The following is a 15,583-nucleotide window of genomic DNA, read 5'->3' on the forward strand; positions in this document are numbered from 1 at the left end:
AATTTAGTTTTAAAAGGAATAAAAAACCCATTTACATTGTGTTTTGGCCCTTCCATTGGGCGGTCCATGTGAATCCTATGTTTTTGGAAGTGTCTGACTTTAAGGCCGGTGTCACACTTGCGAGTGACCAGTGTGTGACTGATTTGAGAATCGAGTTGCATCACCTGGCATGGCTGCTACTCTCCGACTCCGAATAGGCGCGTACAACTGCATAGAAATACATGCAGCTCCACGCTCCTGTCCGGAGAGCAGCAGCCGTGCCGGGTGATGCGACTCTATTCTCGCACAAGTCACTCACAAGTAGGAAACCGGCCTAAGACAAGAACAGTATTTAATAGACTATGGGCCTTATTTTTCAAAAGTGTCTAAAGGGAAAAGTGACTTGGTTGCTGATAGCAACCAAGCACAGCATAGCTTTCTGTCACGCTTGGTATGGGGAAGTACCAAGTGAGCAGCGAACGGTAAGGTAAGGGGAATAGTGATCCCTGACCAAACCTACTGCTGGTCCCTGAGGTCCCTCACCACCCTAGATAGGTTCCCCACCTATGCACCGAGCTGGATACCTGACCGTAGATATCCCTAGTGCTGGACCTTAAATAGGGAGCGGATGGGATGAGATCTTTGTCAACCCCACTAGGACTCTATTCTCGCACGAGTAAGTTGCAAGTGTGACACCATCAGACAAGAACAGTATGTAATAGACTATGGGTCTTAGTTTTCAAAAATGTCTAAAAGAAAAAGTGACTTTGTTGCCGATAGCAACCAAGCACAGCATAGCTTTCTGTCATGCTAGGTACGGGAAAACATCAAGTGAGCAGCGAAAAGGAAAGGGAAGGAGATCCCTGTGTTAAGGGAAGGGGGAGATGGTTACCTCTGACCAAACCTACTGTTGGTCCCTGGGGTCCTTCATCACCCTAGATAGGTTCCGCACCTATGCGCCAAGCCGGATACCTGACCTTAGGTATCCCTAATGCTGGATCCTAAATAGGGAACGGATGGGATGAGCTCTTTGTCAACCCCACTAAACGCTACAGGAAGACACAAGGAGGACACAGAGGGGGGAAAAGTGTGTGAACTATAAATGAGAGCAAGCCACCAGCTTGCAACCAGAGCTAGCGTAAACTAAATATTATCACCAGCACCAGTCCAGGGAAGAAGGGAGTATTTAAGCATCGAGATAATGTTGATGATCAACAGCTTGGTGGAAGTAGGACTCTTGCTGGGTCCAAAAGAGAGAGAGATGAATCCAGCAGAAAAGCTACCTATACCAATGAATACTGACAGCAGGAACAATGGAAAGTCAGGGAGCATTTTACGCAGCCAAACACTGTGACCTTCTATGGCCAGAAACCACATAACTGTCTTTCGCCCGTGACACTTTAATTTCATAAACTGATCTGGGAACATGGAAGCTGCGCTGAATGGTTGATATGGGTAACAAAGACAGTTTTCCTTTTAGACACTTTTGATAAATCTGTGTCTATGTTCTTCTGCCTGTTTGAAAAGAAAGACATCGCTGGAAGAATCACGAATGGAGTCCATTTGAAATCCGTATATGTCTCACTGTTTTCTACGGGTCATTCAGAAGGTTTGCCTGAATCCCATTTTGGGGATCCAGACAAAAATACCTAAAGAATAGGTCAAAATGCAATGTAAACAGCTCCCAAGTTTATTAATACGAAAAGATAGAATGAATGACCAAAAACACTTAAATGTTCCCTTAAGAAGAACAACACTGGTCATGTGTTCCATCAGACACAGAGAAGGTGCGGAGAAGACGTAGAGATGATATGTGTTGGGAAAGATGACTCCTCGAACCATATGTTTGCACAAACGTGTCTATAGCGTAAGTAATAGAGAGGAGCTAATCTGTATTCGCCGACTCTGCCGAATTTCTTCCAAAAATTTGATTCACGAAGTAATTAAATTGCTTTGAAGAGAGAAGTATAACATTCAGAGGTCTCGTATCTGCAACTTGTTTTAAGCTCTTCAACTCAAAGAAATCCTAAATAATATCAAAGTGATCTCAACATACAGTATATGGCTTTGGAACAACAAAGCTTTCTTTCCCTATCATAATTACTAAGTTTTAAACTCTCACTAACCAGATTCACCCCCCTACTGGCTGCTGCATTCCCGGCTTCGGCTTTTATATAGGCTATGATAGTCTCTCATGATTAGTTTAGCTATGCCATGTGATGTGATAGCTTTGAAGAATAGTAAGGAAGCCTTCCCGGCCACACCCAAGGTCATATCAGCCTTCTCTGGATAATGCAATCTTCTGCACTGGCTTCAGGAAATTTCCAAAAATTTGACATGAATCCTCTGCATATTTCTCTGTTAAGCAAAGAAATATGTTCTAATACTAAAAAAGAATCCAAGGGAATTGTTACACTAAGCAAGACATTGATTGCAAAGGAAAAAATGAAAAGGCAAATACCCAGGAGTCCTTGTGTAGTACGTTTCAGACAAAGATAATGAAATTCATACCCTCAGCATAATTGGACAGTGAGGTTTCTAATAGTCATTTTGGGTCCCCATTTATATGTGCAAGTGGTTACTATAACCATAACTAACATATAATATACAGTATATTTTACAGAAAACGGATGCCTTGTGTATGTCCTATCATTCTCAGTCTGTTGGAAGTCCTATGTTACATTTGTTTCATGTGTATAGTCATATTGTCTAAAGGTAAAACTTAAAGGGGTTGTCCACTACTAGGACAACCCTTCCGATTCCAAATGTTTCCCCCAGGTAAAATAAACAAGTCTATACTTACCTCCCATGCCCACCCCATTCCAGTGATGCTGGTACTCACTTCCCATACCAGCGCTATTCCAGTGGTGCCGGTACTCACCTCCCATGCCGGTGCTATTCCAATGGTGCCAGTACTCACAATCCCTGGGCTCATGTGACGTTGCGACATCACGCGAGTCCCGCACCCAATCACCATTGGCTTCTGTCTACCCACCTTCGGATAAATGGGCTAAATCAACAGGAAGTGAGTGCTGCGGCTGCTGTTGACTTCCTGTTGATTCCTCACATGTCTGAAGCCGGGGCTGGCAGGGTGCTGAGCTCGTTATCATATCACAATGTCAGGTTTGCACCCGTATTACAAGCATGAACACCACAGGAATGGTGCCAGCACCGGAGGTGAGTATGGGTTTTCCTATTTTCCTGGGGGAACCATGTGGAATCAGAAGGGATTATCTTAGTAGGGGACAATTCCTTTAAAATGGTTGTCTCATGAACAACATATATCACCAATCAGCAGAACAGATCCAACTACCTAGATCACCAAAAATCAACGGTTTTACCAGAATCTCCAACAATCATTTTTTCATCATCTTGCATGTAGATAGGTGTTACTGTGTTAATGCAACAACCTCTAGAAAGTTTCTGGACCCTTATGCAAAATCCATAATAGGATCCAAAACTATCTGATGCCATTTACTGTATAATACCGTTGCCTACCTATGTATCAAGGAAGCCTTGCGTTCCTCTCCGTCACCTTGGCCAGGTTGTTACTGCTTTCTGCACCCTCTATTGTGAAAATCTCTTATGACAGCTGCATACCTCATATGAGGTGTATAAGTATCACTTTACAGCATCCACAGAAGTGTGTAGTCCAAATGTACCTCCATATGTCTTTGATTTTACCTTGACTGCATTTCATAATATCTTCTAGCGAGTGTATGTTGCTACAAGTAAATAGGACATCCATCTATGAGCCATTCTGTTTTTAGATTTTCATTATTTGTACAGAAATATAATGGATATCCTACACCGGTTAATACAGGATTAGCTGAGTTGATCCTTCAATTACGTCCTGTTCCCAAAACAACAATATTCTACCTGGAACATTGTCCTTAGTTTAATGCCAAACATCTAAATAATGTTGTCTCCGCAAAATCCCCACTACAGTCATATGAAAAAGTTTGGGCACCCATATTAATGTTAACCTTTTTTCTTTATAACAATTTGGGTTTTTGCGACAGCTATTTCAGTTTCATATATCTAATAACTGATGGACTGAGTAATATTTCTGGATTGAAATGAGGTTTATTGTACTAACAGAAAATGTGCAATATGCATTCAAACAAAATTTGACCGGTGCAAAACTACGGGCGCCCTTATCAATTTCTTGGTTTGAACACTCCTAACTACTTTTTACTGACTTACTAAAGCACTAAATTGGTTTTGTAACCTCATTGAGCTTTGAACTTCATAGGCAGGTGTATCCAATCATGAGAAAAGGTATTTAAGGTGGCCACTTGCAAGTTGTTCTCCTATTTGAATCTCCTATGAAGAGTGGCATCATGGGCTCCTCAAAACAACTCTCAAATGATCTGAAAACAAAGGTTATTCAACATAGTTGTTCAGGGGAAGGATACAAAAAGTTGTCTCAGAGATTTAAACTGTCAGTTTCCACTGTAAGGAACATAGTAAGGAAATGGAATAACACAGGTACAGTTCTTGTTAAGCCCAGAAGTGGCAGGCCAAGAAAAATATCAGAAAGGCAGAGAAGAAGAATGGTGAGAACAGTCAAGGACAATCTACAGACCACCTCCAAAGACCTGCAGCATCATCTTGCTGCAGATGGTGTCAATGTGCATCGGTCAACAATACAGCGCACGTTGCACAAGGAGAAGCTGTATGGGAGAGTGATGTGAAAGAAGCCGTTTCTGCAAGCACACCACAAACAGAGTCGCCTGAGGTATGCAAAAGCACATTTGGACAAGCCAGTTACATTTTGGAAGAAGGTCCTGTGGACTGATGAAACAAAGATTGAGTTGTTTGGTCATACAAAAAGGCGTTATGCATGGAGGCAAAAAAAACACGGCATTCCAAGAAAAGCACTTGCTACCCACAGTAAAATTTGGTGGAGGTTCCATCATCCTTTGGGGCTGTGTGGCCAATGCCGGCACTGGGAATCTTGTTAAAGTTGAGGGTCGCATGGATTCAACTCAGTATCAGCAGATTCTTGACAATAATGTGCAAGAATCAGTGACGAAGTTGAAGTTACGCAGGGGATGGATATTTCAACAAGACAATAATCCAAAACACCGCTCCAAATCTACTCAGGCATTCATGCAGAGGAACAATTACAATGTTCTGGAATAGCCATCCCAGTCCCCAGACCTGAATATCATTGAAAATCTGTGGGATGATTTGAAGCGGGCTGTCCATGCTCGGCGACCATCAAACTTAACTGAACTGGAATTGTTTTGTAAACAGGAATGGTCAAATATACCTTCTTCCAGGATCCAGGAACTCATTAAAAGCTACAGGAAGTGACTAGAGGCTGTTATTTTTGCAAAAGGAGGATCTACAAAATATTAATGTCACTTTTATGTTGAGGTGCCCATACTTTTGCACCGGTCAAATTTTGTTTAAATGCGGATTGCACATTTTCTGTTAGTACAATGAACCTCATTCCAATCCAGAAATATTACTCAGTCCATCAGTTATTAGATATATGAAACTGAAATAGCTGTTGCAAAAACCCAAATTGTTATAAAGATAAAAGGTTAACATTAGAAGGGGTGCCCAAACTTATTCATATGACTGTATGTAATGTCAAATGTTATCGAAAAAGCCAATAAATCAAGAAGTGCCAATTACATAGTAAAGTTTATATAGAGTATTGTGTAAAGCTACGTAGATGTCAGTACTATTTCACCCCCTATATACATTGGACTAAAATCAGCCAAAACCACAAATATCGGCATACTGGCCAAAAATTTAAGATGTAAGGGGGCATCCCAACTCTTCACCAACAGATGATGATTGGACAGATATGGATAGGACAGATTGAATTCTCCTTCCCAACATTTTTGGTTTTCAGTAGATTATCTGCTCTCAGAGCCATTTGGTAGTGGCTTTCTCTCCTTTGAGAACAGATTTACTTTTGGCCAGAGCCGAGTATTCATGTGTATGGGGGAGTGTGGACAGACAGTTGTTGGCCAAATGACATCTTGTTCTTCAATAATCCTATGATCTATGGTCAGCTTTAGATAGAGACAGACCCTAGAAATTGTGGTTAGTGTCCATATACATGTATACTGTTGACCAGATATTAGTATTAATACTGCGGTACTGCTGAACGACAGCAGAGATCATGTGAAATTTGTCTGGATGACGGATAAAGGACTTGCTTCCTACCGATTTTTAGGCTGGGGAGGGTCCAATAACCATGGGTCTCCCCAGCCTGAGAATACCAAACCACAACTGTCCGCTTTACCTTGGCTGGTGATCCAATTTGGTGGAAACCCCACGTGTTTTGTTTTAAATTATTTATTTAATTTAAAATAACAGCGTGGGGTGCCCTCTGTTTTGGATTACCAGCCAAGGTGAAGCTGCCAGCTGCGGTCTGCAGACTGCAGCTGTCTGTTCACCTTGCGAGCTACCAAAAATAGGAGGGGACCCCAAGTCATTTTTTGGAGGATAATATGTAATTTGGAGCTAACCACCCTTTAGTGCCACATGAAAGGCACTAAAAGGTGCAAGCTTACAAAATGCAGGGGAGTGGGACATTATATATGTCTTTCCTATCATCTATCTATCTATCTTTCTAGCTTTTAACTGTATGTAATGGATCCTGGATTATGGCACAAACCTTTCTTCCGTTTTTTTGCGGACCACAAAAAAATGGAAGCCATACGGATGGAAAGATGACCATATGCGGAATGGAACAGATGTGGTTGTCACAGGGATGCATATGTGTAAAAATGGACGGGACGGTCGTGTGAATGTAGCCTTAGCTGTAGACACCAAATGCAGATGTCCCAAGTTGGTGTATGTTCCCAATGTTGATGTGGCTAAATTTTCCTTCCCTATGGTGTGCCCCAAGAACCCACTATTTGTAGCCTAAAGTTGATCATTGGGCACATTTCTCCATTGAAATGGAGTTTGTGTGATCTTTCTGTGTATGATGCCGCCAAAACATACTGCTAGGGCCTTGAAATTGGCCCCTTTGAGATTTTGAAGGGCAAAAGGACTGTGGTGATTAATAATAATCTCTGTACTGTGCTGTGGAATAAGTTGGCGCTATATTCGGAACTGTAAAAAAAGTTAGGAAAATGATTTCGTTTTTCAATTATTTCTTTTCCAGAACATTGTCCTGTTGTAATCCTGAATCGCTGTAATATTTCTTTATTATGATCAGAACCCGCTATCTGAGAACAAGGCTTAAAAGTAACATTAAGCGTGTCTTCAAGTCTAATGTGTTCGCTGAGATAATGAAAATGAATCAAGTGTCCTACTTTAAAAAGAAAAGATTTAAGGAAATTGCAGCTGCTTATTTGCATAATATTAACATATACCAAATTTTTAGATGAGTAACATTTAAATTGGTTCATAGCGATGTGTCTACAGCGCTCCTGGAAGACGTAAAACGTATTAAAACAATGTGAATAAAGTCACTGTGAGAAGTCTTATCGGTCGTAAAGTGGATCTGTCAGCAGAAATCATAATATAACCTGCATATATTATTAAATAGATATCTTAGACCTGGGGAGGCAGTTGTACTTACATTGAAAAGGACAGAAATGCTCAGTTCTGGAGCTGCCCTGTCAACTGATAGCATCCAGGTACTGCACTTCCGTCTCCTATTGGTTTGAATGGGAGGTGTATGTGCAGTAAACAGGGCAACCCCGGAACTGAGCACTTCCAGCTGACTGCCGCTGGTACCAAGAACAGCTGAACGGTGGGGGTGCCGGGTGTCGGACCCCAGCTGATCATACATTGATGAGCTATCCTAAAGGCCACTTTACACGCTGTAATCTCGCTAGGAAGATTGCTAGCGTGTGTACCCGCCCCCATCGTTTGTGCGTCACGGGCAAATCGCTGCCCGTGGCGCACAAAATCGCGCGGACCCGTCATACTACTTACCTGCCTAGCGACGTCGCTGTGACCGGCGAACCGTCTCCTTTCTAAGGGGGCGGTTCGTTCGGCGTCACAGCAACGTCACTAAGCGGCCGCCCAATAGAAGCGGAGGGGCGAAGATGAACGGGACGAACATCCCGCCCACCTCCTTCCTTCCTCATTGCCGGCGACCGCAGGTAAGGTGAGGTTCCTCGTTCTTGCAGTGTCACACATAGCGATGTGTGCTGCCGCAGGAACGACGAACAACATCGTACCTGCAGCAGCAACGATAATTGGGAATAGGGGAGCATGTCAACGATTAGCGATTTTGCATGTGTTTGTGATGATTTTCGATCGCACGTGTCATACGCAACGACATCGCTACTGCAGCCAGATGGGCGTCACGAATTCCGTGACCCCAAAGACATTGCTTTAGCGATGTCGCAGCGTGTAAGGCGGCCTTTAGGATAGGCTATCAATGTAAAAGTAGTGGACAACCTCTTTAAATATTCAATCTTCACGGCTTCAATTGATCACCAGCTGGATCTTACACCAGTGTTTACTCTTATGGAGTATTTCTCTACTTCTCCTTTCTGGGATGATACCTATCAGAACCCTGCAGCCATTCTATCCCGAGAGTCAGAACCTCCACCAATCTAATATTGATAGGTTATTCTACAGATAGAATATTGGGACTACAAAATGTATAACCTAGTACTTCTTTCAGTGTTTTAAAGTTAAATAATATTCTACACCAAGTTAAAACCAATCCCTAAACAATGAAATGAGCTGAAACCTTATCTGTATCAGTCCAACATACCAATGGCCATCATGTAATCCCATCGATCTATCAGACACATCTTAAACTGGAAATGGTCAGACGTTTCTCCTTGGCCAATCAGAGGAATATTTCGATCCATGTTCTGGAAAACAGCAGATGTCCAAGCAACAAGGAACCAGAGGACTAATAGCAGAATTACAGACAGCATCTTCATTACTCTACAACTGGTCATGTACGGGATGCGCTGGGCTGTCCGAGAGAGGAACACCTTCAGAACCCTGGAAGAACAGAAAAAAATAGACTTAGCGTTTGCCAGTTCCTGGCATCTTGTGGTGTTAAAAAAAAACATTCCTGTGACTAAATACTGCTATTACATACTTGTTATGGCACCGCCTAAAGACATTTTATTGTTTTTCAGAACATCCAACTATTCACAATTTCCAACACGGCCAAAATGTCCTTTATATAGATGAGAAAATCTCCCAAAATTAATTTTCGATAAATTTGCTGGAATTGGCCAGCAGATTAAATTTGGTCAGAATAAATTTGAGCCCTATCGAAAGGGTCCTAATTGCCATTATACTCTAAGGTCTCTCCAAACCCCAAAGCCTTATAAACAAAGGTTCAGGAATGGGTTAATAAAAACACATTATATTTACCTATCCTAGACTCACCTGACTCCTAATGCTCCTTTTGTTGGTGATGTAGCTCTTCGGTCCTCCTCGCAGGTCTTCACACTGTGGTTCTTCTGGTTCTGAGACACACACTGCCCCCCACATGAAAAACCCAAAGGTGAAGACCTTGAGGAGGACCCAAGAACTACAGTGATGATGGAGAAGATGTCAGATGAGTATAATGTGTTTTTTTAATATTATGTTCACTTTTTCCAAGCTATTTTAATATATATTTGCAATTTGGTTCCCGAAAAATTTTAGAGTTGTTAGAATCCAAAATTTTCAGGAAACTTGTGACAAATTTGATTTGTCCTAAATTAATTTGCTCAGCTCTAGTACTGGAGGCTCCAGAAAAAAAATGGCAGACCTCCAACATTCTTAGAAGAGTTGGCAAATCTCCCGGAATCATAGAAGTCTTTCGAAACGTCCCAATATGTGACAGTGATCCGTACACACAGGAGCATTTTTTTTAATGACCGCAATTGAAATATTGCTATGTAATACAAGATCTAACAGAGAAATGTAATTTCAGATGGCGGGACAGCTCCTTTATATTCATTAGTCGTATAGCTTATTTTTTATGTAAAGTTTTCTATCTATTTTCTCTGTGTTTTAATCTGATAAAACCCTCCCAGCAGTGTAGAATGAGCACAGTACGATTGCTCATTAATCTCCTTATGAATTATTGGTACGGGCAAGGCATTACCTCTGCTCCAGCTTATACATAGTATAGACAAGCCTAATTGAACATGCAAACACTGTATGTGTTCAATTAAATATTAAGTCTCTGATAATGCTCAGTTTATAATCTGTTTTATAACGGAACAAAAATCATATTAGGGCTTGGTTGGGTTAATTCATCAGCTGCATAGTACACGTCTGACCAGATAGGTCTGGATCCAGGAGGTAGATATGCCACAACTAACCATACTGCATATACAGTACCTTTTTTGAAGGCGTTGTCCAGTGTCGCTCACTTCCACATCAGGAGGCGAGCGGTGCTAAGGATGTTACATCTTCACATATGAACGCCTAATCTGCAGGTATTATGTATAACACTTGCAAGTGATGATGGGGCGGCAAGCGGGAGTGGACCCAATGGAGCACTGGGGTCCCCGGGCTTACACTTTAGTGGGCAGGGCTTGACTAAGCACCTACCAAAGCAGACGCTAGATGCCACTCCGAGGACAATGACCGACACTGTGGAACCTCACTTCAGGACAGGAACGGGCTCAAGTATGGAAAGGCGAAGTATCTAGAACTGATAGGTGCAAGTGGGGACAGCTGAGGTAGACTCTACAGCCAGAACAGGCAGGTACTGAGGGTACAGCCAAGGCGGGGTGACAGGTACAGGTTGATGGACTTTGGCACAGGTAACAAACAGTGGACAAAGGGAACTGTGAACTAGTTAGCTAGAGGGACAATACTGATTAACTGACCAAGTTGCTCAGGCCCCTTCCCTAGTGGCAGGGTGCCTTAAGTACCTAGTGCCACTCAAAAGCAACAAGGCAGGTGCGTGCGCATTCCCGGGAGACCTGTATGGTGTGCACAAGCCCCAGGAGGAGGAGGAGGAAGGAAACTGACACACGGAGGACTATGGGAAAGCAAGCCAGGAAGGTGCAGTTTGTCTGCGGTGGTGAGTGAGTGTCACTGCTGGGGAGAGGCAGCGCAGTGCAGTGACACCGATGCTACACTATGCACCTGTCTTGTTCATTAGAATAGAACAAATGCAGCTACAAATCGTGAACACATTCTGGCAGATATCTGAGGGATATTATTATTGGCACCACTGACCTCCTAATGCGGAAGCGACCGGTAATAAACCATCCCTGTAACTTAAAGCTCCTATAACTTTGCCTCTGCATAACATGTGCCATTCTTTATTCTAATGTGCCAAAAGGGCAACTGGTCTATGTCGTGGGCGGGGAGGATGCCGTCACTGCTGCTGGTCGCTCGCTAACGCTCAGGTCCGGCGCTGCTGCGGCTGCTGCTGCACGGTGGCTCGAACGGTGGGCCGGATCCGGGGACTCGAGCGACGCTCCTCGCCCGTGAGTGAAAGGGGTGGTTGGTTTGGGGGATTTAGTCCGTGACGCTACTCTCGGATTGTGGTGAAGATGGGCACCACCGCTGCTGGTGACGGGGATCCCGGGAGCGATGGTGGGGAGCAGCTGAGATGTTGTTTTCCCCCTCCGTGGGTAGGGGTCGGTGGTCCCGGGGCCCGGTGAGGTGACGGGGAGGCAGGATGGCTGGGATGCAGGGTTGCCAAAGCCCGACCTCGGTCCTACGGTTCCGCGTTGCTTCACTACTGTCTGCCAACCTTGCTGTCAGTGCCTGGGCCACAAACCCAGACACTGAAGTGCACACTCCTCACTCCTCAAACTCCAAACTCTAACTCTCACTTTTCCCGCCTCCAGGCCTGTGAACTCCTCGGTGGGTGGGGCCAACCGCTTGGCTCCGCCCCACCTAGTGTGGACATCAGACACTGGAGGGAGGCAACAAGGGTTTTTGTTTGGCTGGTGTCACTGTCTGATGGGGGTGGGAGTGTTTGTGTGTTATCTGTGACGACCTGGCTAGTCCAGGGCGCCACATCTAGAAACTGAAATGTGCACACAGGAGTAATTTGGAAAATGTATTTAAACCGCCATCCTCTTTTCTGGACATACTGTATTTCCAAATGTATAGTAAGACATGAAAAAGTGTCTAAAACACCAGTGGCGTAACTAGAGTTTGATGGGCGCTAGTGAAAAATTTGGACCTGCCCCCCATCCTTGCATGTTAGTCAGATGCATGTATATGTATGTATACATTTATTGTTCTAAATCCTATAAAGACATTCAAGTTGCCCTCCCCCCATTATGTAGTAATGTCCCCCATCCTGTTCTAATGTACCCCATCCTGGGCTCTTTCCTGGTAAATATGTCCCCCATCCTGGTATATATGTTTTCCCACCCTGGTATACAGTATATGTTCCCCATCCTGGTATATATGTTCCCCATCCTGGTATACATGTTCCCCATCTTGGTATATATGCTCCCCATCTTGGAATCTCCCCCCATCCTAGAAATTATGTCCCCCATCCTGGTATATATGTCCCCCATCCTGGTATATACTGTCCCACTCCTGGTATATATTGTATCCCTACTGGACCCCTCTTCGTATATACTGTCCCTTTCCTGGTGTATATGCTCATCTCCTGGGTCCCTCCTGGAATACACTGCCTACTTTCTGGTATATAATGTCCCCCCGGTATATACTGTCCCCCTCCTGCTATATATGCTCCTCTCTTCAGCCGCTCCTTGTATATAGTGTCCCCCTTCTGGTATATACTGTACTCACCCCTGACCCACCTGCCGCACTGTGTGGCCGGCAGCTTTCATCGGCGTTCGTGCTATGGCAATGTATGACGTCATTGTCATGTGCCGCTTCAGTCACGGGGACGCAGATGAATGCTGCCAGCTTTTGATTGGCTGGCAGCGTGTATCACAGTGCAGGCACCCGGTGGGCCCCCTGCAACCCCTGGCTCGGAGGGCCTCCTGCAACTGCGAATGTTCCACCTTTGTAAGCCACATAGAAACCTAATCCAAACTGTGACAATTCTTCCGCTTTAGCACAGTGATTTTCACTGTGTTTGCAAAATTGGCAACTGATTAACTAGGACCTATTCAATCTTAGTGCCTCGTGCAGCAGAAACTGTAACTACAGCCGTGGTTATGCACAAAGTCTCATCATTTTACCCAAATGCCAAAATCTAAAATGTATCGGTGAAACATTTGGTACGTGTTCACATCTAAAGGCCGCTTTACACGCAGCAACATCGCTAATGCGATGTAGCTGGGGTCATGGAATTCATGACGCACATCCAGCCTCGTTAGCAATGTCGTTGTGTGTGAAACGTACGAGCGACCGCTAACGAGCAAAAATACTCACCTTATCGTTGCTTGTTGACCCGGTGCTCTATTCCCGATTATCGTTGCTGTTGCAGGACGCAGGTTGTTCGTCATTCCTGCGGCAGCACACATCGCTATGTGTGACACCGCAGGAATGAGGAACCTCACCTTACCTGCGGCCACCGGCAATGAGGATGGAAGGAGGTGGGCGGGATGTTCGTCCACCTCATCTCCGCCCCTCCAATTCTATTGGGCGGCCACTTTGTGACGGTTCGCCGGTCACAGCAACGTCGCTAGGCAGGTAACTAGTGTGACGGGTCTGAGCGATGTTGTGCGCCATGGGCAGCGATTTGCTCGTGACGCACAACCGACGAGGGCGGGTACGCTCGCTAGCGAGATCGCAGCATGTAAAGCGGCCTTAAGAGTTTATTTCAGTCATGTTTTACCTATTGCGCAGGGCTGATGGTAATGAGATTGCGTGTCATGATTCGCCTCCCTATCCACATGGCTAGGGGGCGGAGCCATCTCTCAGGCCTCACTTCCGGCCCCTGGATGCCTTAAAAGCTTAGCTCTGCTTTGCCTGTGATTGCTGGTCCTGTGAGTGATATCCTGATCTGTCTGTTCCTGTGCCCCCGTGCCCTTGTCTGTGTTCCGTCCCCTGGTCGTCCCTCCAGTCCCCTGTCCCCCCTCCTATTCCCCACTCGGTTGCTTCCTCGGTACTGACCTTAGCCTGACTTTGACTTCGCTTCTGCTTGCTCCTCCGGTCTTGCTTCTGCCCGTACGGTGTCTGACCCAGCCTGTCTGACTATTCCTCACAAACCCTGCAGTTCTGCCTCTCAGCTGTGCTGATTAGGCAGTGCATGAGAACGCTGTGCATTTCCTTCCTGGTTCTCATAGCTCTGTGTAGTGTCGTCTGCTGCAGAGCTCTGGCTCCCCCTGGTGGCAGCATTACATTGCGTTTCTTTACACTAATACGTCACATCTTGCTTATTTCCCAGAAATGACTTGGTACAAAATAAATCAATAGTTTTTTTTCCATCTCAAGAAGACTAAATAAAGAATTTCTTATCATTGTGTGTTATACGAATAATCAAATGTAATAGTCTATGTATCATTCACCAAAATGTTTATACTTTTTATATTTTTTTATTTATTTGGAGATTTTTTTTTAACAATAAAAAAATATTTACTCTGCAGCAATTGTTACTGCGGTGGTTAGAAAAGATTAAACAGGCATATAAGCCAGACAAAATCCATTATCCGAAGCTCTCACCTTTATTGCCAAGACTTTTTTAAGCTGCACTGGAAGTCTGGAATGCACAACCTTAGGCTATTGTCACGTTTTACACATGGCGGGTGCGTGCTGACCAACAGATGTCTGTACGCACCACAAAAACACCCCACAACAAAACCACAAACAAGGGGGACACCAGAAACACTATAATAATGGTGGTCCTTGGTGCTAGTCAGAGGGTAGATGGGGCACCTGCCTTTACCTGCCGCTGTACCCTGAACTCCTAGCCAGACCCGATACAGGCTCTGCACCTGTTGTCGAGCAGGAACCTGAAGCAATGAAATGACACTTCAATAGTCCTGACTAGCGAGTGGGAAGGTAAGGGTCACTAGGCCCACTGCTGCACTAATACAACAAGAGGGTAGGTGAGACAAACGGGAATAACAACCAAACTGGAGAGGATATGACATCAGGACGAATACACAGCAGCTCCTTCCACCAAGGCGGCCAGAATACAAACGGTTTTGTATAATCAGCATAGATTGCTGGGAAACTCTGCTACTTAACCCCAAAGGGGTGTGGTTACAGAGCAAGCTACAGCTGACCTGCACTGCTGGAAAGCTTCTAGTAGCAAAACTGACATTAACTGTTTCAGCACCAAGAGGAACAAAACAACATTTAAATGTAGACTCCCAGATAGAGATCAGAGGCTCAAGTCCTAAAGCTGTCACTAGTCTCTAAAAACAGGGAGACAACCATTTATCCCGTTAATTCCTGACCCTCAAAGTTTTATTCCTGTAAGAACTTCTTACATACATTTTTTGGCACAGGTCACATTCGGGTGCTCAGAAGATGATCCCACTTCATACTAAACAGATGTCTATTGTGTTACTACAGTAGCTCTGATCACTACTGTTTAACCATTTATTAGTGACATTAAAATAGCCTGGTTGCTGGTGAGGTCATGTACTGGGTCATATCAGTCCCTCGCAATTAAATTAAAAAATATAAAAAAATAGTATTTGTCATAATCAAATCTGAAAAAGTACGAATCATCAAAATTAATGATTTAAACTATACATTGAACGTCAAAAGGAAAAAAAATAGCTTAAAGAATTACCATTTTTAAGTCATTGCA

General features: G+C 44.1%; 1 protein-coding gene across 2 annotated transcripts in view; it reads right to left on the reverse strand.

Moving 5' to 3' along the window:
- GPR158 (G protein-coupled receptor 158) overlaps window positions 1-15,583 on the reverse strand; it is a 313,324-nt gene that overhangs the window by 47,168 nt on the left and 250,573 nt on the right. For both annotated transcript variants that reach the window (XM_075315542.1, XM_075315543.1), the window contains one exon: window positions 8,690-8,928. In XM_075315542.1, coding sequence (XP_075171657.1) covers window positions 8,690-8,928 — 239 coding nt within the window. The remainder of the gene's footprint in view (window positions 1-8,689; window positions 8,929-15,583) is intronic.

The sequence above is a fragment of the Anomaloglossus baeobatrachus genome, chromosome 6 (genome assembly GCF_048569485.1).
Source record: "Anomaloglossus baeobatrachus isolate aAnoBae1 chromosome 6, aAnoBae1.hap1, whole genome shotgun sequence".
NCBI lineage: Eukaryota > Metazoa > Chordata > Amphibia > Anura > Aromobatidae > Anomaloglossus > Anomaloglossus baeobatrachus.